Below are 25,803 nucleotides of genomic sequence, written 5' to 3' on the forward strand. Positions count from 1 at the left end.
CACTGCAGGGGGGAGGCTGCGGCACCGCGCGCGTCGCGGCGACGGAACCGAGCCCTCCCCGCCCTCCCCGAGCATGTCCCGGCCGCCGGGGTCGCCCGCTCAAACGTGCCGGAGCGACCGTCGCCGGGCCTCCCCCGGCTTGGTTGGACGGGGGGACCGGGCGCGTCTGGCTCGGCGCTGGGCGGGGCTCCGGCGGGGCGGGGCGGGGCGGGGCTCCGGCCGGCGGGGCGCGGCCGACGTGCGGGGCTCCTCCCCTTTCCGCCGGCAGCGCCGGCGGCCGCAGCACTTCCGGGTCGGTGCGGAGGCGGGGCGGAGGCGCCGCGGCGGCTGTTATTGTTCGGCTGGGCTGGGCCGGGCGCTGTCTCTGTGGGCTCTGCTGGTGTCAGTGTGTCCGGCTTCCTCTCAGCTCCTCACTCCCGGCGGCTGACGGCGGCGGCGGGCGGGGCCTGGCGTTTCGAGCCGAGCGGCGCGGGGGTGAGGGCGCGGAGGAGGAGGAGGAGCAGTCGCAGGAGGAGGAGCCGTGTGCCCTGGCACCGAGCGGCCGCGGCCATGGCGTACGCCTATCTCTTCAAGTACATCATCATCGGCGACACAGGTGAGGGCCCGGCGCGCGGCCCGGCGGCTGTCGGCGGCCTCCGGGCCCGGGCTGAGGGGCAAACGGCGTCGGGCCGCGGCGCGGGCGCCCCCGCGGCCCGGCGCCTCCCTGCGGGCCGCGCCGCTCCATTTCCGCAGTGCTGGAGCTGGTGACGTGGGCACTGCGAGCGGCCGCGGCCTGGCCGGGCCGGCCCGCCGCCCCCGCCCCCGCCCCGCCGGCCCTGCAGCGGGGCCCGCGCAGCCGTTTCGACGCCCGATCTGGGACGTGTGTGGCAGGAGGGGCGGCCCAGCCCCGGGCCGTCAGGGCCGGCTCAGATGGTTGCGCTCCCTCGCCGGGGCCCCTCTCCTTGGGCCTCTTCGCCGCCCCCGGGAAAGAAAAAGGGAGGCAGAGGAGGGCAGGAGGTGATGGGAGGAGGGTCCTGGGTGTCCTGACCGGTCCCACCTTCTCCGACCTACACGCATCTGCCAAGGCCTGGGCAGAGCGCTCCCTGCTGTGGGACAGCCAGCTCAGAAGGAGAGAAGGAAACCTTAAAAACAAAAAAATATATATTATTATTAACACCGTCGACTCCCAAGTCGGAATAAGTCACATCGCATTAGTTAACGGCTGGGGAATCCTTTCCAGGTCATTAAAGCATGAAAGAGTTCCGTCGACTTTTGCCACGTGTAAACTGCGGTCATTTGATAGTAATGCAAGGCCGTTCAGTGCTCTGGGTGTGTGCTTGTGTGTGTGTCTGGGCGTGTGTTAGGGACACGACTTTTTTCGATGTATCGAATCCAAGGTCACAACTGCCAATTTTCAGGTGAGCTGATGTGCGTTTGAAGTAGAAAGAGGTGCAATTCAATTATTCTTACTGAAAATAACACCCGAGTGTATTTCATAGATAAGTAAACAAGCTCATTGTAAAATATTTTTTAATACCTGTGATTTGGGCCTGACTTTGAATCTAATAATAAAACTAAGGCGTGTTCAGGTGTTACAACTATTAATATACCAGAGTCTGATTTCAGTGAGGACTCTTGCACAACTTCGGACCCTTTGCACAACTTTGGAAATGTAAGCAGCAGCTTGTGGTTGCGCTAGTGATGTAGCAGATTCAATAAGTAACACAAGAGGCATGTTGATTGCTGCCTAAGAGAAAAACGTCCTGCTGTGAAGTTGGTTTTTTCGCAAGGTTTTTTTTGGTGTGTGTCTGTATGGGAACTGGATGGTTTTCCATGTAAAACCCTAGGTAAAGCAGCGTTTTACAAGTGTTTAGTAGCAAATTTATATACTTTTAAAAATGCTGTGGTGTATTTTGGAGGAAAGGAAGTGGCGTTCTAAAGCCTACTGGCAGATGTTGTTTTAAGCTGTAAAAGTGAGATTGGATAGGGAATTCACATTAACTGGAATACGAGTGGGTTTGAGAGGTAGAAGAGTGATTATGAACACATAGCGGTAGTGAAGATTCAAGTGATCCTTTGCAGGTTGCCTTTTGGCTTGCTTATTGAGCGTCTACTATGGGTAAGTATTGTGCTGGGAGTAGTGAGCTACAAATATTAACGAGTCGGTCCTGTGTTCTCTTGGAATTTGCCCTCATTCAAAAACAATCCCCAGGCAGCTCGAATGCAAGCCACTCCTTTCTTGCCATTGCTTTTGTGACCACCTGGTTTAGGCACGGAATACTTGACACTCTTGACTGTATACAGCAGTACTGCTTCCCACTGCAGTTCTGCTGGTAGAGTTTACTGTCAGATTAATCTTCCTGAAACATGGCTGTTAGGAGGCTATTCCTCTGTTCGCGTTCTTTACTTTGACCTTCAAGGAACTCTGTATTTCAGCCCCGGTTTACTTTTCTAGCCTTCTTTCCCAGTATTCACTATTCCCTACCTTGCTTCTGCCAGTGAGGCCCAGTGGCTGATTTCTGTGCTTTTCTCCTGGTCCCTGCTGCTCCCTCTGCTTGGAGTGCCTTCTCTGTGGAAATTCTGTCAGTCCTTCAAAGTCTAACCCAGGTCTTCCATAATGCTTTTGGACTCAACATATATTAAGCTCTTTTGATGTGTCAGGCTTTTCCTGGTTTCCTGGCTGGAAGTGACTACTCCTCCTTATCTGGATGTATCTCACTTTGTATCATTCTTCTGATATTAGTGCCAGGCTGTTTTATAGATACTTGTGTAGGCATCTCTATTTGATAATATACTTCTTGAGAGCAGAAAACGTGCTTTGTATGTCTTTGTATTTTAGGAAGAGTGTAGTAGAAGGTAGGAGGTATACCTTTAATTAAATTAATGAAAGAAAAGCCAAACAGACCACTATGTTCCTATTAATATACATTAATAACTTGAAAGCAGAATTTTTTTAGCCCAGTTCTGCCACTTTCTTACTGTTGACTTTGGCTGAAATCCTTTGCCACTTTTCCTTAATTCAAAGTATACCCATACTTGTAAGATGCACTTAATGTGGCCCTCCCCACAAAAAGATGATATTAAATCATTACTCTGAGATCCATCCTGATCTTTTAAAAAGTCATAGTGTGAAAAATTTGCTTCTCAGAATGAAGGGAATCATTGCTTTTCCTGCTTCTCACTTTCCCTAGCCTATAAAACAATCATTTGTAGTCTTTCCTTTTCTCAGAAGTGAGATAGATACTATGAGGACAAATATGCAAGTACCATGCACATTTTCCTTTTCAGAGTTCCCTCTTTCATAGAAGAGATTTTTTAAAAACTTTTTACATGATCATGATGATACTATTGAAATATTTATTTTCTTACTGTATGGCCAAATGCAGTTAAAATATAGCTTTTAAATTTTTCATTGGTAGTGTCTTGTTTCTGAAAACTAATTTAGGAAAACGTGTCATTTAAATGTGTATGTAAAGTGGAAATTGGTTTTTAACAAGCCTGGCCTAATATCATAAGCAGATAATTATCAAGTATAGAGGGAGAGAAAAATTGTAATAAACCTGTAATTGTTGCTCCTAAAATTTTGGTATCAGCTTACCATTTTGACCTCATCACTGACCGCCCCCCCCCCCCCCCCGCACCTTCCCTGCCACTCAACTAGGTATATAAAAGCACAGACCAGGTTGTGTTCTATCTGAAATGTCCCTGCTTGTCACTCCATCCCCCCCCCCAAAAAAAAATGAAAGGTTAGGTCAGAACTTGTTCACCTGACCAACTCGTATTCATCCATTCTTTTAAGACAATTACAAACTTCACCACTCCCTATGGCATTATACTGGTCCCCTCTACTTTTCCTTCATTCTCTGATCTTCTTAGCCTCCCCACTCCCACACGAATTTTTTTTTTTTTTTGCTTAAAATCTTTTGAGGACAAGTGCCATATAAGAAAATAAACAAGATCAGCCTGGTTACACATTAGTTACATATTACTGTATCACCTGACTATATTTTTTTAATTGAGATATAATTGACATATATAGCATTGTACTAGTTTTAGGTGTGCAGCATAATGATTTGATACATGTATATATTGCAAAATGATTACCACAACAAGTTTAGTTAACATCCATCAGCACACATAATTATTAGTTATTTTTCTTGTGACGAGAACTGCTAAGATTTACTCTCTTAGCAACTTTCAGCTATATGGTATGGTATTGTTAACTATACTCATCATGCTGTACATTACATTCCCAGGACTTATTTATCTTATAACTAGAAGTTTGTACCTTTTGACCATCTTCACTACATGCATTTTAAATAATCTTTTTGTTTGTTTGTTTGGAAAGCTTTTGACTTTGTCCTAAATATAAAGGTAGGCCATTCAGTGTCAGAAATTTTTAATAGATAAGTGGATGGGCCCTTGGGGGAGGTGCTGCAGGGCTTTCCCTGGAAGGTGACATTTGAGCTGAAATCAGAATGATGAGTAGGGATTTGCCAGGTGGGCAAGGGGGAATGTCTGGTAGGTAGTTGGAAATACATGTTTGCAGCTTGAGCCATCAATTTCACATATACTACTGGAGGTTTTAAAAAGAGAGGGAGATTGGGAAGTTAAAAATAGAGCCATGGTGTGGGCCATTTTATTGAAGACTTTGAGTGTATAAGAGAAGGAAGGAGTGAGAAGTTTAGAGTTGGTTGCAAGATCAGGTGGGCTGGGGTGTGTGTGTGTGTTTGCGTGTGTGTGTATAAAGATGGGGAAACTTGAGGTTGAAAGGTTAAAAATACAAGCGAGAGGACAGGAGCAAAATCCTAGAAAACTTGGGGAAGGAATGGCATTAGATTCTCTAGAGCTTTAGAGCTGTAACAGAAGGAAGACCTCTTCCTGGGGGAGACTCGAGTTTTCTTTAGATTCTTGTGAATCACCTAGGTGTTTGTTTAAAAAAAAAAAAAAAAATCTGTGGCCCAACCCCCAGACATTTTGATTCACTAGATGTAAGGTGGATCTCCTTGTTGTAAAACCTGAGGCCAGAAACACTAATCATTTTATTTAATTATATAAGCAAGTTTGTTAGGCTATCTTCAGAAAACAAACAGTAGAAAAACAAACTGGGAAATTCGGAGGTAGAAAAGTTCCATTAAAGGTTTTTTTATTATGAAATATATCATGCATATAAAAAACATATCTATATACAGTCGTGTGCCACATAACGTTTTGGTCAATGACGGACCACGTATACGGTGGTGGTACCATCAGATTAATACCATGTAGCCTAGGTGTGGGTAGGTTTTTGTAAGTACACTCTACGATGTTCGCACAATGACGAAATCTGTTAACGATGCATTTCTCAGAGCCTGTCCCTGTTGTTAAGTGACCCATGACTGTATATACGTATGCATAGTTTAATAGTTTTAAAGAATAGTAATAAATCAAACACCCTTGCTAAATAAATACAGATCCTCATCACATACATCTCCCTCTTTCCCAGGCTTCCGCTAGCCTGAATTCTATATTAATCCTTCCTTTGCTTTTTTTCACAGTTTTATCTTATGCATCCCTAAACTGTGTTGTTTAGTTTTGCCCGTTTTTAGATGTATTTAGTTGTTTTATTAAATGAGAGAGCTAAAACATGTCTGAAGCATACCTTTTAACATCATCTGGAATTTAGACAACGTACTTGTTATACTTAAATTTTTGCTTTGTTTGTGCTATTTGTAGTCTTTTGAGATTCTTGACTAGCCCTTTCCTTTTCTCTTTCTCTTCTAACCAGTTTATTTGCTCCTTGCTTCCCCTAATACTTATATTGCCCCTGGGACACTATATTGAACCAAAGAGGCCATGGCCCTGTTGTCATTTCTCTTTCCCTTTCTTACTCTCTGCTGGTGAACCTACCTACCTCCTCCTCGTCTCAAGTAATGCGCCTCTCTTCTTTCTCAGTGCTCTTGTCCTTTTGTCCCCTCTCCATTCCTGCTCCTGCTCCAACATGAAATTAACTTTCTTCTTTATCTCCCCCACTGCGCCCCTCCCCCATTTTATCTCACCAGCTCTCCTCCTCCAGCAGTAGCCGGTAATTCTGCTGTTTTGTTTGAGCAGATCCCAATTTTACCAGCTCAGCTCTTTCTCCCTCTCTCTCTGGCCCAGCTGTGCTTGCTCCATTTTGTTATTCTCTGCTCATCCTCATTCTGAGAGGCTGTGTCCTTTGCCACAAAAGATGCAGCCACATACTGACCTCCCTTGTCCCCCTTTCTAACTTTTCGTTTTCTACATGAAACTTTCCCGTTTGATTTCATCAGCCTCGTTTATGAGCCACTTTTAAAATACTCTACATTCTAGCTATTATTCTTCACTTATAAGTAAAGGACACCTGGCAAAAAGATGCTAGATTCCCTGTGCTGTCATACTTAGGTAGTCACATCCTTTTAATTCCTGCAGTGTTTCTCAACTCAAATGGCTCGGGTCTCATCCTTGGAGATGCTGTTGTAGTAGATCTGCAGTGAGTCCTGGACATCTGTCTGTTTTAAAACCGTTATTGGTGTGGCAGTACTATGGCATTCCTCTACTGGTCAGTCATGGGCCTTTTTTACCTGATTATTTTTCTAAAACTGGTTCTTTTCTATTGTCAGACTTTCTGCTTTCTGGGATTTTATATAAGTAATCTGTAAGGTATATCCAGGCTGAATTTATATGGATTCTCCGTCACATTAACTTTTGGCACTAAGTCTATGTAGTAGATTCTCCTGAGAAATTCTCCGTAGTTTTTATAAGTTCGTGCATAATATCGAAAGCTTTTTATCTTTTAATCCTTCAACAGATATGTGAGGTTACCATTTTATAGATGAAGAAACTGAGCTATGTCGTTTGGGGCAAATTATTTCTTCCCTCACCCCACCACTTAAGTTTTTACTTTTCATAGCTGTGATGTAGCTCTTTAAGTTTCTCCCAGTTCTGTCTTCAAAATGTTCCCATTTTCAGGTATAGCTGACAGTTATTGTGTTTTTGGTCAAATCTGAGGGAGAAAAGAAGAAAATAAATATTGATGGATGCATGCTGCAGCGAAGTTCTTAAAGGGGCAAGACCGTGCCTGGAACAGAGTTAACACTTCAGAAAATGATGAATGTGTGCTAGGTAGCTTCTGCTGGGTGGGCTACATGCATTGACCAATTTATTTCTCCTAGTTTCAAAAAGGATTTAAGGGCACTAACATAAAATTTTTTTACAGTTTTTTTTAATGCAAATGAGAGAAAGTATATTGCTTTTGTATTGCTACCATAACGAACTACCACGCTTAGCAGTTCAAATAACACAAATTTATTATCCTACGGTTTTGAAGTTCTACATAAGTTCATATACATGTCAGAAGTCTGGCATGTGTCTCACTGGGCTAACGTCAAGGTTTTAGCAGGGCTAGGTTCCCTTCTGGAGGATCCTTGCTCATTCAGGTTGTTGGTAGAGTATAGTTCATTGCAGCTGTAGGGCTGAGATCTCCATTTTCTTGCTGGCTCTCATCTGAGGGTGTTCCCAGCTCCTAGGGGCACCTACATACTCACATTCTTTAGCCGATGGCCCCCTTCCTCCATCTTCAAAACTAGCAATAGCAACAGTTGAGTAAAGTCCTTCTAGTGTCGCATCTTTCTGACTCGTCTTGGGTCATTCCATGTCTCTGAAGCTGGGAAAGGTTTTCTGCTTTTAAAGACTCTTATGATTAGATTGGGTTTACCTGGATAATTCAGGATAATCTCCTCATCTCTAGGTCTGTAATCTTAATCACATCTGCACAGTCTCCTTTGCCACATAGGGGAGGATATTCACAGGTTGTGGGTATTAGGGCGTGTATGTCTCTGTGTGTGGGGAGGGCATTATTATGCCTACCACAAAGAGCTAAGGAAAACAGTAAGATAGAAACAGTAAGTTGAAACAGTAGATTGAAGTCAGAAACAACATTAATACTCCACCTTGTGTATACCTTTTTGAAGTGGACACTGTATTTAGCACTAAGCAGTACAAAGAGAAAACCCTGCTCATTTTCCTTAATTATAGTATCCCTTACTTCTTTAAAAAGTATATGCATGCATATACTTAATTATTCCTTATTCTTGATATTGAGTCTTGAAAGACATTTTTCTTCTGATTCCTCTTAAAAAGAATACAGTGTAATGTAGTGAAGAAAGTGAATATACAACTGGTATATTTATACATATAGGGCCTTTTCTAATGGTATATAACTCGTTGAATCTGAACAGGAAAGGGAGACTAATTGTCACATCAGACAGCTAGTAACTGACCAAGCTGGAATTTGAACCCAGGTCTTTCTGACCCCAAAGTCCATGCTCTTTCTTCATATCATACATATTTCTTGATTCCCACAAATTCCATATCAGACATCTTCTGTTGGCTTACCAACCGCTTGGTATGTTGAGTTGCTGTGAGAGTACGTAGGCCCTCAGTTCCCTTTACTAAAACAAATACCACCTCCAATCATGCAAAACAGGGCAAAACTATCCTATATAAAACAAGAATAAAGTCCTATCTCTGCTCCTTACCAGCTATGCGAGCTCAGGCAACTTCTTTAATCTCCCTGAGTCTCAGTGTCCTCATCTATAAAATGGAATGCATAAATGACGTAATATGTGTAACACTGACTTGAATAAGAAATGGTTAATATTTCATCTCACTTTTTTTTTGTGAGGAAGATCAGCGCTAAGCTAACATCCATGCTAATCCTCCTCTTTTTGCTGAGGAAGTCCGGCTCTAAGCTAACATCTATTGCCAATCCTCCTCCTTTTTTTTTTCCCCCAAAGCCCCAGTAGATAGTTGTATGTCATAGTTGCTCATCCTTCTAGTTGCTGTATGTGGGACGTGGCCTCAGCATGGCCGGAGAAGGGGTGCGTCGGTGTGGGCCCGGGATCTGACCCGGGCCGCCAGTAGCGGAGCACGTGCACTTAACCACTAAGCCACGGGGCTGGCCCTCATCTCACTTTTTATCCTGCTTCTTTGAATGTTTCTATAATTTCCTTATATACATTTGAAAAACTAACCCAGACTTGACCAGTGCTGAAAAGTGTTTGAGTAATGCTGTTTATAGAAAAAGTAATTTCTTTTGCCTCCTAATATGTGTCCTAATATGGTGATTTTTTTTTCCCCCACATCCCTGCTTAGCTCACTCATTTGTGGCAAGCTGATACTTGGAGGAGTCTGCTATCTTTGGCTCTAATTGTTTCTTTCCTAGCCTATGTTGGTGTTTTCTTGTACTTGGCATATTTGTTTGCATCTAGATGTTTTATGGAAAGTTCCTTAATCAACATTGTTTTAACAAGATTCAAAGTTGTTCATCAAAATTCATTTTATTTCAGGTATCTATATTTTTAGCAGCTTTGCTTAATGTAGTCTGTATGAACATCCAAGTCCACTAATGATTTAGAAACTCTAGGATTTTGTTCTAGGAAGGACCTTTTTGATTACAAGGAACAGAAATCTACTCCAACTAGCTCAAGAAAAGAGGTGGGTTTTTTTTTTGTTTTTTGTGAGGAAGGTTGTCCCTGAGCTAACATCTGTTGCCAGTCTTCCTCTTTTTCTTGAGGAAGATTGTCCCTGAGCTAACATCTGTGCCAGTCTTCTTGTATTTTGTTTGAGGGATGGCGCCACAGCATGGCTTGATGAGTGTGTAGGTGTGTAGGTTCACGCCTGGGATCCGAACCCATGAACCTCGGGCTGCCACTTAACCACTGTGAACTTAACCACTACGCCACTGGCCTATCCCCATGAAAAGAGGTTTTGATAAGAATTTAAAGAGGGCTCATAGGGGCTGGCCCAGTGGCATAGTGGTTAAGTTCACGCACTCCTCTTCGGCATCCTGGGATTTCCAGGTTTGGATCTCTGGCATGGACCTACGCACCGCTTATGAAGCCGTGCTGTGGCAGGCGTCCCACATATAAGCCCAGGGCCGATATTCCTCCACAAGAAGAGGATTGGCAACAGATGTTAGCTCAGGGCTAATCTTCCTCACAAATAAATAAATAAGTAAATAAAATAAAGAGTGCTCGTAGGAATCCAAGAAAAACTGTAAACAAGTCTTGGGGAACTGGCTACTCTGAAATCTTTGTTTTCCTTTTATGGAATGTGTGTTTTTGGTTTCAAACATCTTTTTTCTTTTCTTTTTTTTTTTTTTTTTAACAATCTTTTCATTATTGATTTCTGACTTTATTTCACTTAGGTAAAAGAATATAGACTATGTGTATTGATTCTCAGTGTTTGAGACTAATTTTGTAGCCAAGTACTTGCAGTGTCTGTACATGTTCCGTGTGTGCTTGAAAAGTGTATTCTTGTCTACATGGTGGGTTTAGCGTTCCATACATGTCCGTTAGATCAGACTTGCTATTGGTGTGGGTCATGTCTTCTGTATTCTTAATGGTCTTTTGAGTTTTGGGGCGAGATGTTAACATCTCCTATTATGACAATGGATTTTTTTTTGTGGTTCTGTCAGATTGAGTTTTTTCCCCAGTAAATATGAAGGCTAATTTGTAGGTATATGTGGGCTCAGGTCTTTGCATCTTGCTGAAGAGTTGGTTATTCCTTTGTCATTAAGTTACTCTCCACTTTTTACATATTGTGGATTTGGTAGTGTGGTTTTTGGTATTCAAGTGTTTGATATTAGTTTTGAATATTAACTTTTGGTTCATATTTGCCTAGCATGTACTTTTTCATCCTCTCTCCTTTTTTCTTTGGAATCAGGTTTTTTGTTTGTTTGTTTTGTTTTGTTTAGGAAGCAAACATTACAAATACAATTGAAGCCCCTTGTAAACCCTTCACTTCTCTTCCTCCCTAGAGGTAACCATTCTCCTAAATTTGGTGTTTATTATTCCTATGAAAGTTTCCAAAAGATTACTACATATGTATGTTTGTATTTATAAACAGTGCACAATATTTTGTTTTTTTTCAGTTTCATGTTAATGGAATTGAACTGCACTTGCTCTGAAACTTTTTGTTCAACATTATTTTGAAAGATTTATCTGCATTAATATATTTTGCTCTATTTCATTGATATTAACTGCTTGATTGGTTTAATTTTAATTATTCTATTGTTTGACTGTACCACACTTTTACCATTCTTTTTACTTAAGGAAATTTTAGGGTGAGTTGTTTGTTGTGTTGTAAAAGACAGTACTGCATGGATTATTCTTTTGCCTGCCTCCTTGAACACGTGTGCTCAAGTTCTGGAGATAACACGTTGAAGTGGAATTGTGGATGGAAGGCGTGCACGTCTTCAGCTTTACTGGCTAATCTAAATCACTCTCCAGAGTAGTTATCAGTTCATTCTCATTCTTGTTCTTTCAGCCTTACTGGGTCACCCTTTTTTTTTAAGGCCTGTGTTTTATATTTATATTTTTAAAAAATTCAGTCTGAGATGCTGTCTTTTACTAGGAGAATTTAATCATTGATGAATCTGAATTTATTTCTGCTATCAGGTACCACGCTGTTTCAGTCACAGGGGCAGGGATCAAGGCATAGATCACAGGCATCCCCATTTGCCATGGGCCTTTGGGTGAGGCAGGCACTTGTCCCACACAGAAAGCAATATGGTGGTCAGATTTCCCAAGCATGTATAGTGCCACCTGTTCCTTGTAGGACAATGTAGAAAGAGTCTAGTGGAAAGAGGATATCTGGCACTAACTCTTGTTTGTGCAAATAAACAATTAATTTAAATTCCTGAATTTTGTCTTTGTAAGATGTGTATAGTACCTGACTAGTGCACCCTTTAGGGTTGTTCACCAGTGCTCTAGGTTTTTGGTTTTTTCCTCTAACTTTATAGCTGTCTTTGAAATCAAGCGTCAGTAATTTGTTTCCCTTCATTTATGTACAGTTGGTATGTCAGTGTAAGTGGTGTATTCTTGCGTGCTCTGCTACCCCCAGCATTGTTAAAATAGATGGATCACTCCTCCTTTAGCTTTTGTCGGCCTTTAGCAATAACTGCTACGCATCTAGGAGGCAAATAATAATTATTCTAAGTCCTCTCTGGTTATTTTAGCTTAGATGGTACTCTTGAAAAATTTCCAAGAGCCTAGTATTTGTAATTAGACTATCTTGATTGTATGCTGGCTCCTCTGCTTGTTACCTTGGTAAAGTTCAAACCTATTCAACTTCAGTTTTCTCACCCAGACAAAGACAGTAGTAAAGTCTGGCTTATCTACCTCACAGGATTTTTATGAGTTTGAAGTAAGCAGTGTGTACAGGTGCCTTGTAAGCTGCAAAGTACTTTAGTAACAGTAATATCTGAGAGACAGTTTTTCTAATCTGTTGAGCATCCTAAATTAAGTTAGTGGGAGAGGTCTTGCCTATAGAAAAGCTATTCACTGTGCTGACTTCAAACTGTAATTACTTGAGTTGAAGGAAAGAAGATCACGTGTTAATCTACAAGATGATGGTTCTTTGATCCCGAAATTCTCTCTAGATTCCATAAAAGAAAAAGTCTTTTTCAATCTCAGATGTCGTCAGGTGCTACTTGAGATTGAGAAGAATATCAAGAAGGAGCTGCTTGTTTTCACACTAGTCTTCAGGAAAGGGATGGTGAGGCCAGTAGTTGTCTTCTACCTTGATTTCCTCTACACACACTCTTGGTGCCTTGAGATACCTCTTGAATGATTTCTGTCAATTTTGAACCCCTTTGGAAAGAAGCACTTTTGTAGATCTACTGAAGTCTTTAGTATAAATGAATCTATGATCAAAGGTTATGTTCTTATCTCTTTGGACAAAGTATTGTTATTCAGTTTTAACCATTTCAGAGGGCAAAGTAGAACTGCACGTGTCCAAAATCACTTATACTCAAAGCTTTACTTAACTCGATACAAAAATTAATAAATAGGGAAATGAGTTGTTAGTTACAAATTAAAGCGGTAATAATTGTATGCCTGTTGAGTTGATTTACCAGTCCTTTAAGTAAAGGTATTCCTTACACTTTTTCAGGATAACCTTTGGTATGAGGTAAAGGAATTCTCCTGGTTTTACAGCTAAGTGGATTTTTAACTGGCTGAATAACTGTATCCATAAAGGGCTGCCCATGTAGGCAAGCTGGAGAGAGCAGGCTGCTGCATTCGGTCCTGGATTTTTACATTTCACATTAGCAACAACTTGGATGAAGTCCAATTTGGTTGAAAGAGCTAATGTGTGGATTCAACCAGACAGAATCCAAAATGATCTTGACAGGGAGAATGATTGGCTCAATTTAGCAAAATGAAATTTAATAAAAATGGAGTCAAAGCCTTATATTTACTTTAAAAACAACCACACAGATACAAAGATGGAGGTCAACTGGTTAAATAGCAGCACATGTCTGAAAACTTACTTTTACCTGACCTGGTTCAGTATGAGTCAGATGAGTAGTAAAGCCAACAAAGCAATAAATGTGATGCTAGGTTAGTAAAAGTATAATGTACAGACAAGGCAAGTAATACTTCTACTCTGTCAAGACTCAACTACAGTTCAGTTATGGAAACTCTTGTTTCAGAGGGACATGTACACATTGGAGTCTATGCTCAAGAGACCAGTCAGAGTGGTATGAAGGCTATGACATTTTAGGAACAGTTGAAATAACAAGCATTTTAACCTAAAAAAGAGAAGACTTAAAGGAGAATATAATAATGACTTTCAGATACTTAGGTAACTGTCATATAAAAGAGGGCTTAAACGTACCCTTTGTGGCTTGTCACTGGCAGAACCAGGACCACAAGTAGAAGAGAGATTTAGACTCCCTGTGAAATGGAAAGAGCTTGTTAAGTGGTGAGTTGGTTTGTTACTGGAGCTGTTCAAGCAGAGGTTTGATTGACACATAGTAGGTCTTGGAAGATGGAATTTATGGAAAAAGTAGAGGATTAGATTTGCTTTTTTTATTTATTTTTAAAGAAATTTCAGATACTGTGTGGTCAGTCTCTGTGCTGGAGTTAGAAAAATGAAGACTATCCAACCCTAAAAGGGAGACCGATTTGCCACAATAATTACAAGATAATGTAATAGAGATATGTACAAAATACTAAAGGAGCATGAATGGCTCTTAACAGATTCAGATTTTCAGTCAACATTTATTGAGCACGTACTATATACTGAGTACTGTGCTGTGGCTTTCGTATCTGTTCTCACAGTAATCCTAGGTAGCTGTTGACCCCGTTTTATAAATGATAAATCATGTGTGACGTGATCAGACATGGTCTCATTTGTTTGAATAATTCCCCACCTAATAATCCTGTAGAATCAGCTTTTGCTTTTGCCCCTATTTTTATATTTATGTGTGGAGAACAGAGAATTGAGCTGAGCTCCTCACAATCTTTTATTTTGCCAGAAAGGTTGGATGACCTTATACCAGACATATTATACAGAGTGTGGCAGTGTAGGGTTTTTGTCAGGATTTTGTGGGGGCTTAGGACTAAAGGAATCTTGGGACCATACTGTGAAGAGCATTGTTTGGCATAGTTTAAAGAGTTGGTTTTTTATCCTCTGGATAGCTTCAGAGAAGCAGCCCTATTCTCCATCCCTAAATGGGATAAATTTTTATCCTGAATTCACATTTCTGATGGTGATTAATGAACCCTTTCTACCATTTGACCTTTTTTTCTTTCTTGGCCCTCTTTCCCCATCCTTTCTAGCTTAGTTTCCTTTCTTAGAGAATTTACCTGAGAAAGGGAAAAATCATGTTAGATTTGAGTGTATGTGAATTTTCAGCCTTAGCCATGAGTAAGTCTTATTAAAAAGTACTACTTATTATTGTTCTTTAGTGGCTTTTAGGAGTTAAAAAAGGAAATCAGAATCTTTTGTTTCATAATGCATTATTTTACTTGCAGGCTTCCTTATAATTTTCTTAGCAGACCAACATTTAATGTAACTATTTTGGGTCACACCAGAACTTTGCTACTTATTTAAATGCCACATCACTATGGAGGTCTATGGAGGTCGTTGAGTGAGGCCACTAAAAGTATTGCTTATATAGTGTTTTATGCTAAAATAGATCTTTTGAAACACTTTCTTCTTTTTTTCTTAATGGTGAAAGTGATAAATGCTCATGGTAAAAAAATGAAAATTAAATACTCTACCACTTTACGTTAAGTATGGTGAACAATGGTTTGCGTATCCTTCCAGAGATTTTCTATACATCTGTCAGTCTGCATGTGTGTGTGTCCCAATGCCACCAATAGGATTATACAATTAGTACTGTTCTATGCCTTTATTTTTTTCACTTAAGGGTAAATCTTGGCGTGTCTTAACATATCATCACATATAAATCTATCTCATTCTTTTTAAACACCCACATAGCTGAACCATAATTAATTTAATCAATTCCTGATTCTTAATCCTCGTCTGTGGTAGCAAACAGTAGAAACCGACTGTGGTTAACTTAAGCAGAAGAAGATGTTATTGGAAAGATTGGATGCTCCACAGAATTGATAGAAAGGCAGCGTAATCAAACTTGAAAATGGCACAGCCAAAGAAGGCAAGGCACAGCCACATTCCTGCTCTTAGTACAGCCTGATGTGCCAGTGGTCTCTCATCTCCATTGTATGCCTCTCTCTTGATGGTCCCCTATATTAGAGCATTCTTTCAAGATTCCAATTTCTGGGCAAGAGCATCTCATTAGCTCAGCCTAGGTCATGTCTGTGCCCTAGCTGCCAGTGAGCTCAAAGAAGGGTGCTCTGATGCTAGGTTGCCAGAAACAACAAATGTCTGCCTACACCTGTTGATAAATATTGTTATACATGGTGCTGTGGTAAGCATTCTTGTGTAAGAATTTGTGTAAGAAGTAAAATTAGTGGGTCAACTAGAATTTACATTTTGCATTTTGATTAGATACTGCCAAATCACTTTCCATTAAAAATATGAATTTAGAAAGAATGTTTAATTTTGAGCTTGATGTATATCTCATATACTTGAATTCAACAGGCTAATCTCAACAATTGTCTCTGTTCACTGATGCCTAGGCTATGTTTGGAAATTTAGCAGTTTGATTTAGTTACTGTTATCAGGTACTTCCTTGGGCTCTTACTAATTTAATCTGGCAACTGCATGAAATAGTTCTTACTGCTTACAGCCTTTAACTTTGATACTCATTTATATCATAACCTACTACTTAGAGATCATGTACAATAAATTTATTGTACAGTAATTATATTGTAGATTTATATCCAAACACCTTCTTCCTTCCATAGCATCGTGAAAAAGTATCTTCATCAAATACTTCATTGAAATGTATTTCGGAGATGCTGCAGTTTTTATTTGGGGTCTTTGCTTATGAAAGGATCAGAAAAATGGTCAGATTAAAGTGTGTTAATATACCTGATATATTAACTGGAAGATTATTATTTGGGATAAAGTCAGTGTTGAGGAAATACTATTCATTTTTTTTAAATCTTCTTCCTTCATTAGGGGCCAGCCCAGTGGCGTAGAGGTTAAGTTTGTGCGCTCGGCTTCAGCGGCCCCGGGGTTCACAGGTTCGGATCCTGGCACAGACCTACGCACCACTTATCAAGCCATGCTGTGGCAGGCGTCCCACATATAAAGTGGAGGAAGCTGGGCACGGATGTTAGCCCAGGGCCAATCTTCCTCAGCAAAAAGAGGAGGATTGGCAACAGATGTTAGCTCAGGGCTAATCTTCCTCACCAAAAAAAACAAAATAAAACCTTCTTCCTTCATTAAATTTCTGCCCTGTCATTTAGCTTATAGAATATCCTATTTTTCCCTACTGCTAATACCTGGAAAGTGAGATAACTTTCTTTTTAATTAAGAGAGGTGTTGGTTGCAAGTAATGATATGTATCTGAGAAGAACAAATTCAGGAGATTTGGCAGTATAGTGGGAAAAAAAATGATTTAGAATCAAAAAACCCAATTTTGAGTTTCAGTTCTGCCTCTTATTTTGTTAACTTGAGGCATATCACTTAAGCCTCATTTCTTCATCTTTAAAATGAGGTTCTCATTCCTGCTTTACTGTTCTCAGAGGCTTACAGTTATGGTCAAGTAAAGTTGTGTATGAGGAGGGAGCATATTTTCATCTTTGGACCGTCAAAAGCTGTGCAGATATTCTAAATAAGACAAGAGTACATTAGCATAAACTTGATTATAGGACTCCATAGATGCAATAAAAAAGGAATACTTCTCTGTTCTGAAGTGGGTCCTTGGGTATTTGGGAGGTAGCATGTAGTCCAGCTATTCTAAGCTGAGTAATTGCCAAAGATACCAGGTGGAAACCAGGATGACCATGTTTTGAACTTAACCTGTACTGTGGTGAAACTTATCTCCAGTATTTTCAGTTATTTGTGTGTTATACCAAGCATGTAGGGCTTCAGATTAGTTGTATCTGGAAAACTAAACTGAAGAGGATGGGACACTGAAACCAGCATTTTAGTTGGTTGTATCTAGGGCAGTGGTTCTCAGGCTTTAGCATATATCAAAGTCACCTGGAGAGCTTTGTAAAACACAGATTGCGGAGCTCCACCCCAAAATTTCTTGTTCAGTAAGTCTGGGGTGGGGCTGATAATTTGCATTCTTACAAGGGTCCAGATAATGCTGATGCTGCTGGTCTGGGGACCACACTTTGAGAATCAGTGCTTTAGGGAAACCATGTAATTTGTTATCCAAGCTGATCCATAATTTATCAGAACAACAGGAGTAATTGAGCTTGCCCTATACAAGGGTCAGCCTAATTTTACCTAATGGAAAAATCTTTTTACAAAGAGATTAATGTAATAGAATTGTCACCTGGGGGATGAGTCATGGTACCCAAGTTGTGTTTATTTATGTTAAATTGCTAACAGATGATTCAATCAGACTTTTCCTTTGATCCCTGTCCCTGTAAATGTTAACTAAAAGAGAATAGAGGTATTCTAGATTCTTCAGCTGATTTATTTTGCCATGACTGCTAGCAAAAATATTGTAGATGAGTTCTTTTATTGGATGTGCAGTTGGATTAGATACTAGACAGTAATTTCCAAGTTTTTTTTTTTTTTTTTGTGAGGAGATCAGCCCTGTGCTAACATCCGCCAATCCTCCTCTTTTTTTTGCTGAGGAAGACGGCCCTGGGCTAACATCTGTGCCCATCTTCCTCCACTTTATATGGGACGCCGCCACAGCATGGCTTGCCAAGCAGTGCGTCGGTGCGCGCCCGGGATCCGAACCAGCGAACCCTGGGCCGCCGCAGCGGAGCGCGCGCACTTAACCGCTTGCGCCACCGGGCCGGCCCCTCCAACTTTGTTTTTTACAAGGCACAGAAATAGGTCCATATTGCATTGCAACCCAGGGTTCAGATATGTGTGTAAGGGCATATATTTCTCTAAAACAAAAGTTTCCAAACACTACTTATCCTACCCTTGTGTAGTACATACAGTCTAATATTTGCTATTTTATTCTAGTTCATTTTTTTATGCTAGTTGTGATCCACAAAATTGGTTTCATGACCTAACTGCTTACAGCCTAGTGTTTAAAAAAACATTGCACAGAGGACCTCTGTGGTTCCAGCAAACTGTGACATTCTAAGATTCTCAGAGGTAGTTATCCTTCAGTTTTCTTCATTCTGATTCTTCTCAAACACTCTAGCCATTTTCCACCATTAAAACAAACTAGTGGGGATGGGGGGCCATCCCGTGGCGTAGTGGTTAAGTGCTCTCAATCCTCTGCTGGCGGCCTGGGTTCGGATCCTGGGCGTGCACCAACGCACCGCTTGTCAAGCCATGCTGTGGCGGCGTCCCATATAAAGTGGAGGGAGATGGGCATGGATGTTAGCCCAGGGCCTGTCTTCCTCAGCAAAAAGAGGAAGGATTGGCATGGATGTTAGCTCAGGGCTGATCGTCCTCACAAAAATAAATAAATAAATAAATAAAACTAGTGGGAGAAAGCCCCAGGAGTTGAGAGGAAGAAAGGAAAGAGATGCTATTTTTACCACATTCTGCTGTCTTAACTTGCTATTAGATTTAATATTCCATCATTTATTCCTTGTGAAAATTAACAAATGCTTCATTTTATTTTCTAATTTAAAAAAATTTAAATTGTACTTTGTATTTGCAAAAATATTGCGCTAAAGAAAGACAAACTATGTCTTTCCTAAGAAAATCTAAACTCAGCTTATATTCAGAAACCTTCAACTTCACCAGGTTAAATTTGGTTTATCTTAATGAAGGATGTCTTAATCATACTAGTTGTATCAGTCAGCGTCTAACTAGGAGACAGAAACCACACAGGAATTTGAACAGGGAAAGTCTAATGTAAAGAATCATTGACTATAATGTGGGATTAGAGTAATGGAGAATTAGCTAGGAGGTAAAGAGACTTCTAAAGAATACAGTAACATCAGAGGACACCGCCACTAAGACCGAGGCAGAGTGTGGAAGGAAGGAACCAATCTGGCATCCAGACCTCTTTGGAGGGGCATGGCTGCGGCCCACTGGATGGCAGAGGATTTCACTGAGGGGCCGTGAAAGGTTGGAAAGCTGCCATCTGCGTGCTGTGGGAAGGCCTGCATGGAATGGTGCTGTGCCTGGGAACTCCATGAGAAGCAGCCTGAAGTAGTGCTAGGGGCAGTTGACCAGAGAGAGGTGTGAGTGCAGCCTTCTGCTGAGGACACTTCGTATCACGCCAGCTTGCAGGGGAGAAATGTTCTGGTCTCTTTAGCAGGGCAGTGCAGGTTTGGAGGCACTTGATTGGGAACTGACACACTAGTGTACTCACTAGAGAGCTGAACTTTTCAAAGGAAAATTACACTTCAGTTAGGGGCAGATAATATCAGGGATGCAATTCTAACTTAGCACAGTCCCATTTTCATTCTCTAGCATCATTTTCCTATCTGAAAAATCCACTGTTGAATAAAATTTTTTTGAGAAATTGATTTTTTTTAATGTAGGCTGGAGTTTGTCATTATGTAGAAAGGACTAATCTGTCGCTGGTGATCTTTTCAGTGAGCATGTGATACATTAATTCAACATTCACTGAGCATCTGCTTTCTAAGCCAAGCCACAGTGCAAGGTGGTTTTTGAAATACAAAAAGTTGAATGTTATTCCTCCTAAGGGGTGGGGGACGGTAGATGTGTAAACTGATAATAAAAGTATAATGTGATAAGTACTTAATAAGGTATGTATAGCGTACTGTGACCTTAGCGTGGGATAAAGTGTCAGCCTGCCTTTAGACATTGGGGAAAGAAAAAGAAGCACAGGCATCTTTTCTCTTTTATTCTCTACGTATCATCTCTTTTATTTCTCACAATAGCCTTATGAATAAGGTAGGTGGTGTGATTACCATGATGTAAATAAGCAAACAAGATCTAGAGACCTGAAACAACTTTTTCTACCAGTGTCACACATAGGATCCAAATCTAGTCCAGTAGATTCGTTGTCTCTTAAATCGGTGGTGTCCTTTGAAATACCGAAGGCTACAATAGTAAAGGTTTACCAAATGTAAAACACAGCACTAGGTACTACTATGAAGGACTTAAAAAGTGAATTAGGGCTGGCCCCGTGGCTTAGCGGTTAAGTGCATGCGCTCTGCTGCTGGCGGCCCGGGTTCAGATCCCGGGCATGCACCGACGCACCGCTTCTCCGGCCATGCTGAGGCCGTGTCCCACATACAGCAACTAGAAGGATGTGCAGCTATGACATACAACTATCTACTGGGGCTTTGGGGGAAAAAATAAATAAATAAATAAAATTATTTAAAAAAAAAAAGTGAATTAGATATGTCCCTACTCTTAAGGGGCTTATAGCAGTGCTGGTAGAATGTCATAAGGGCTCTGATTGAGGTACTGGAAAAAGCTTAACATTTCATAGGATCCAGAGTGCCTGTCCTCCTTGGAAAACTTAGGGTAAGATGGTATTTGAGCTGGTTCTTAAAAAATGGCTAGGGTTTAGACAAGTAGAAATGGTAAATAATCAAAATGTAAAAATAGAACAGAAGGGTAGTTGTCATTTATTGAGCTTCTGCTAAGTGTCACATCTTGTACTTTCTTCAGTATATACCATCCATTTTAACTGTAGTATAGACCTTGTGTCAGACAGCTGTTGGAAATAAAGCTAGAAAGATAAATTCATTAAACATGTTGGACATACGTGGGTACTAGATTGTGACCAGTTAAAGTAGAGTTTGAACTTTATTCTGTAGAGAGTAGAAAAGATTGAAGTTTTTAAAGGAAAGAGTACAGGACTAGAGTTTTGATTAAATTAGAAACTATATATATATATATATATATGTATATATATACATACACAGACATATACATGTATGAATACATATTCATATTGTAATGCAGTGGCAGAAACATACTAGATGTTAAAAGTAATCCTTTCCTTCTGTCTTCTTTTCTCATCCATCCCTGGTGCAGTCATATGTAGGACAGATTAGAAAGCTGGGATGGGGGCTGGCCCCGTGGCTTAGGGGTTAAGTGTGCGCGCTCGGCTACTGGCAGCCTGGGTTCTGATCCTGGGCGCGCACCGACGCACCGCTTGTCAGGCCATGCTGTGGCGGCATCCCACATACAGCAACTAGAAGGATGTGCAACTATGACATACAGCTGTCTACTGGGGCTTTGGGGAGAAAAAGGGAGGAGGATTGGCAATAGATGTTAGCTCAGTGCCAGTCTTCCTCAGTAAAAAGAGGAGGATTGGCATGGATGTTAGCTCAGGGCTGATCTTCCTCACCGAGAAAAAAAAAAAAGTTAAAAAACAAATGCTGGGATGTAGTTAGATGGTTATTACTGTGGTCCAGGTGGGAGGTAATAAAGGCCTTATCTAAGGCAATAGTAGTGAAAATTGAAGAGGTTACTGGTGAGAGTTGGAATTAACAGGGTTTAGGGAATGATGTTGTAGAGAGTGAAAAAATTAAAGAAGAAGGTAGTTTTCAGGTACTTTTCTGTTTCAGAAGAGTACGTACTTCGAATACAGGCTCTTTTTCATTTATTTTTTTAATATGAAAGTAATGAATACACCTGATAATGTTAAAACACTTCGGAGGGGCAGAAGATTGGATATGGGGTGGGGGTTAAAGATGACATCATACAAAGAGAAACAGGTCAGGGGAGACACAGAGGTTAAAACTTTGGTAAAACTTTGGTAAGGTCCATTCCCCAAAGGAGTGGGCTACTCATAGTGACTTCCTTCCCCAGAGTATAGTCTGGAAAGGGAAGGAAAAAAGAGTTACTTTACAGTGGCGTAACCTTGCAAACTGCCTCAGCCAGGTGATCAAGGTTAATATCAGCAGTAATCAGTCATGTTGACAATACGTACCCTTGTTATGATGTGATGAAAATTGTACTCTATCTCTGTGGTCTTCCTCCCAAACACCCATAACTCCAGTCAACCATGGGGAAAAAATCAGACAAATCCCAGTTGAAGGACATTGTGCCATACGCCTGACCAGTACTCCTCAAAACTGTCAAGGTCATCAAATACAAAGTCTGAGAAACGATCACAGCCAAGAGGAGCCTAAGGAGATGTGACAACCAAATGTAATGTGGATCCTGGATGGGATCCTGGGACAGAAAAAGGCCATTAGGTATAAACCAAAGAAAAAAAATCAAAACTTTGGGGGAGGTAGAAACCAAGAGGTTTCAGAAAGAATGCAGGGTAAGGAATAAACTACCAAGTTGAGGCTTCTTTACTCATCATTGTGTGTCCATCATAGGTGCTCAGCAGTTAGTGGCTAAATAGTGTGGTTGGAGCTCTTCCTAAGCCTGTTTTTTAAAATGAATTTTACCCTTCAGTGGGGCCTGGCTTCTTCATCTCTTGGTCTGAGCTCAGGTATAGATTTGATTTCCTAGAGTTTATGCCACACCCAGGGTGAGTGAGATCATCACAGAAGCCTATGAGGGTTCCTTCCTTCTCCAGCATTTACAGCAGAGGATATTGTTCTTCCCCTGAAACTAGACAATTATATTGATTATTTTATACACTCGCGCAGCCAGAAAATCTCCATACTTAAAAACCTGAAGAATACTTTTTGTGAAGGTAGGTGTGTATTATGGAAGCTTTCTAGAGGTTATGGCACTTGAGTTAAGTTTTAAAGATAAGGAGCTGTTAGCTAAGTGGACAAAAAGTCACTGAGTATTAGAGAAGGAACACTCAAAGTATGCTAAATAAATATGTGCAAAGACCCAATGGGTCCAAAATACTAGAATAATGAATCAGAGACTTTTAGCTGAGGTTATTACTCTAGTCGTTTTCATGGTTTTGGTCTCATCCCAGAAGAAGTGGTTTAGTTCTTGAGGTACTTTAATATTTTAAAACAAAGATATGGAAATAGTAGTAGGTGATTTGCGTCAATGGAAGGAGGGCCGGTTCTCCACATCTTCCTCTTTCCTTTTCATTTTATTGATTCTTTAGCAACTCTTTCAGCCTTGTCAGCATACTTGATTCTTCAGCAACTCTTTCAGCCTTCCAGTTTCAGGGAGAAGATGTCTTATGTTCTTAAAGCTAGATCCTTTTGGGAACTTTTTTTAATTTCTTTATTTTTATCACTAAACTCAGTGCCTGGAATATAGTGAGTATTCACTCGATAAATGTTTTTTGAGGACCATCTTTTCCCTTCCCTCCTATCCTTCACTGACAGATTTCTCAAATAAATGCTCTATATTCCCTGTTTCTTTTCCCCTTACCACTCACTCTTAATATTTATGATGTTTCAGTCACTTTACTGATTACAGTAGGAATTATTATAGACAAGTCAACAAGACTAGAAGACTAAGCATAAAAGTCTAAGGAGAAGGAGGAATGAAAGATGACTCTTGGTAAGTGTATTAGTTTCCTAGGGCTGCTGTAACAAATTATCACAAACTTGTTTCAGGGCCTAAAACAACAAAAATCTGTTCTGTCACAGTTCTAGAGGCCAGAAGTCCAAAATCCAGGTGTCAGCAGGGCTGTGCTCCCTCTGAAGGCTCCAAAGAACATCCTTCCTCACCTCTTCCAGCTTCCGGCACTTCCAGGTGTTCCTTGGCTCGTGGCAGCATCACTCCAGTCTCTGCCTCTGTCTTCACATGGCCTTCTTCCCTCTGTCTTTGTTTCCCCCTGCCTTTCTCCTATAAGGATGTTGTCATTGGATTTATGCCCCAACCTCAATTCAGGCTCATCTCATCTTGAAATCCTTAATTACATCTGCGAAGATCATTTTTCCAAATAAAGTCACATTCACAGGTTCTAGGGGTTAGGACTTGGACATATGTTTTTGGGGGCCACTCTTCAGCCTACTACAATAAACCACCAGATCAGTATCTAATTGAAGTAATTGAGAGGATTGCTATCTTAGATGTGTGGGGGAAAATATGTGGAAAACCATAAGCGTTAAAACAATTCTGAAGTCATTTTATTTAAAAGAAAATTAGAGATTATGAATATTTTCTTCAATTAATTTTAGAAAATATGTATTTAAAAATTTGAATTGAAGGTGAGATGGGTTTGGGTGGAGATTTTGTATTCATCTTGAAGAATCCTCAACATTTTTATTAAAATTTTTGAATTTACAAAATTCAAAATTTTCGCATTTGAGCCTTGTGATATTCCTTTGAAGTAAGAATGCTATATGTTCTTTTCCTCATTTTACAGATGTGGAAATGGAGCTCAGTTTCTATAACTAATTTGTCTGAAGTTGTAAGTTTTGAAATAATACAGATGGATTTGAACACTGCTGTTACAACTGTAAAGCTTGTATTCTTTCTAATATACCATGCTGAGTTTATTAATTTTTTATTTAAAAGGAGCAGACTTTATTCTTTTTTCATGCTTCACACGTTTCTCAATTTGGAATGTTAGCACGAAGAAGAATAAATTTTTCTATGTTTGTAAAATAAGCTACTAATATTTAAGCCACATCTCTGTTTGATCTGTTTGAGGTCTATCAGTTCTTTGTTATGACTTTGAAACATACAGTTCTTCAGTGTATTACTTTTAGTTGTGAGGTAGATCATTCATTCATGGAACTTCTGTTACACTTTGTTTTTGAGGACCAAGTATAGTAGATGACAATATGCAGCCATGATTTCAGAATGATAGTTGGGCAAAACTTTTCTTTAGGAGTTAGGAATTGGCCCTGGTATTTTTCATACCTTTGCTTTTTCACATATTTTAAATTAAAGCTGTTTGTCTTGTGATTTTAAAAATAGAGCCATGACCCATTTTTAAAAATTATCTTGAAATTGGTGGGAGTCGGTTTAGGACTAGAAGATAAACTTGAATAGAATATTTAGCACTTATGCCGGTGTTTCTTATGGAGAAGAAACATTGTCTAAAAATCACTGGGAGGCTTATTAATTGGCTTATTGGGCCCAAGTGAAGACCTACTGAATCAGAATCTCTGGGGTGGGGCTTTAGGAATCTGCTTTTTTTTTTTTTTTTTGGTGAGGAAGATTGGCTCTGGGCTGATATCCATGCCCATCTTCCTCTACTTTATATGTGGGATGCCTGCCACAGCATGACTTGATAAGTGGCGTGTAGGTCTGTGCCCGAGATCCGAACCTGCAAACCCCATGCTGCCGAAGCAGAGCACGCGAACTTAACCGCTGGGCTGGCCTAGGAATCTGCATTTTTAATGAATGTTACTAGTAAGTGTTTGGCATTGATGTGGTATTTAAGTACTCAGTTCTCACCACAACACTGTGTCCTACTGACGACAGTAACTTGGACCCTGAGTAAAGGAAGAAGGTAAGGTGACTTCATGGTAGAAACTCGAACCGTGGCATTATTAAGTATAATTCGTATTAATTAAAGAGTGGTGGAATAGCCAAAGCAATCTTGAGAAAGAAAAGCAAAGCTAGAGACATCATACTCCCTGGTTTCAAACTATATTACAAAGCTATAGTAATCAAAACTGTATGGTATTGGCATAA

The 25,803-nt window shown here is 40.4% G+C and overlaps 1 protein-coding gene across 1 annotated transcript in view; it reads left to right on the forward strand.

Annotated features, from left to right (window-relative positions):
* Window positions 1–334: 334 nt before the first annotated feature.
* The window catches only part of RAB2A (RAB2A, member RAS oncogene family), a 97,005-nt gene continuing 71,536 nt past the window's right edge, over window positions 335–25,803 (forward strand). The window contains exon 1 of the mRNA XM_058528754.1: window positions 335–595. Within this exon, the coding sequence (XP_058384737.1) occupies window positions 550–595 (46 nt within the window). The 5' untranslated portion in view covers window positions 335–549. The remainder of the gene's footprint in view (window positions 596–25,803) is intronic.

This window comes from Diceros bicornis, chromosome 33 (assembly GCF_020826845.1).
Source record: "Diceros bicornis minor isolate mBicDic1 chromosome 33, mDicBic1.mat.cur, whole genome shotgun sequence".
NCBI classification, from domain to species: Eukaryota; Metazoa; Chordata; class Mammalia; order Perissodactyla; family Rhinocerotidae; genus Diceros; species Diceros bicornis.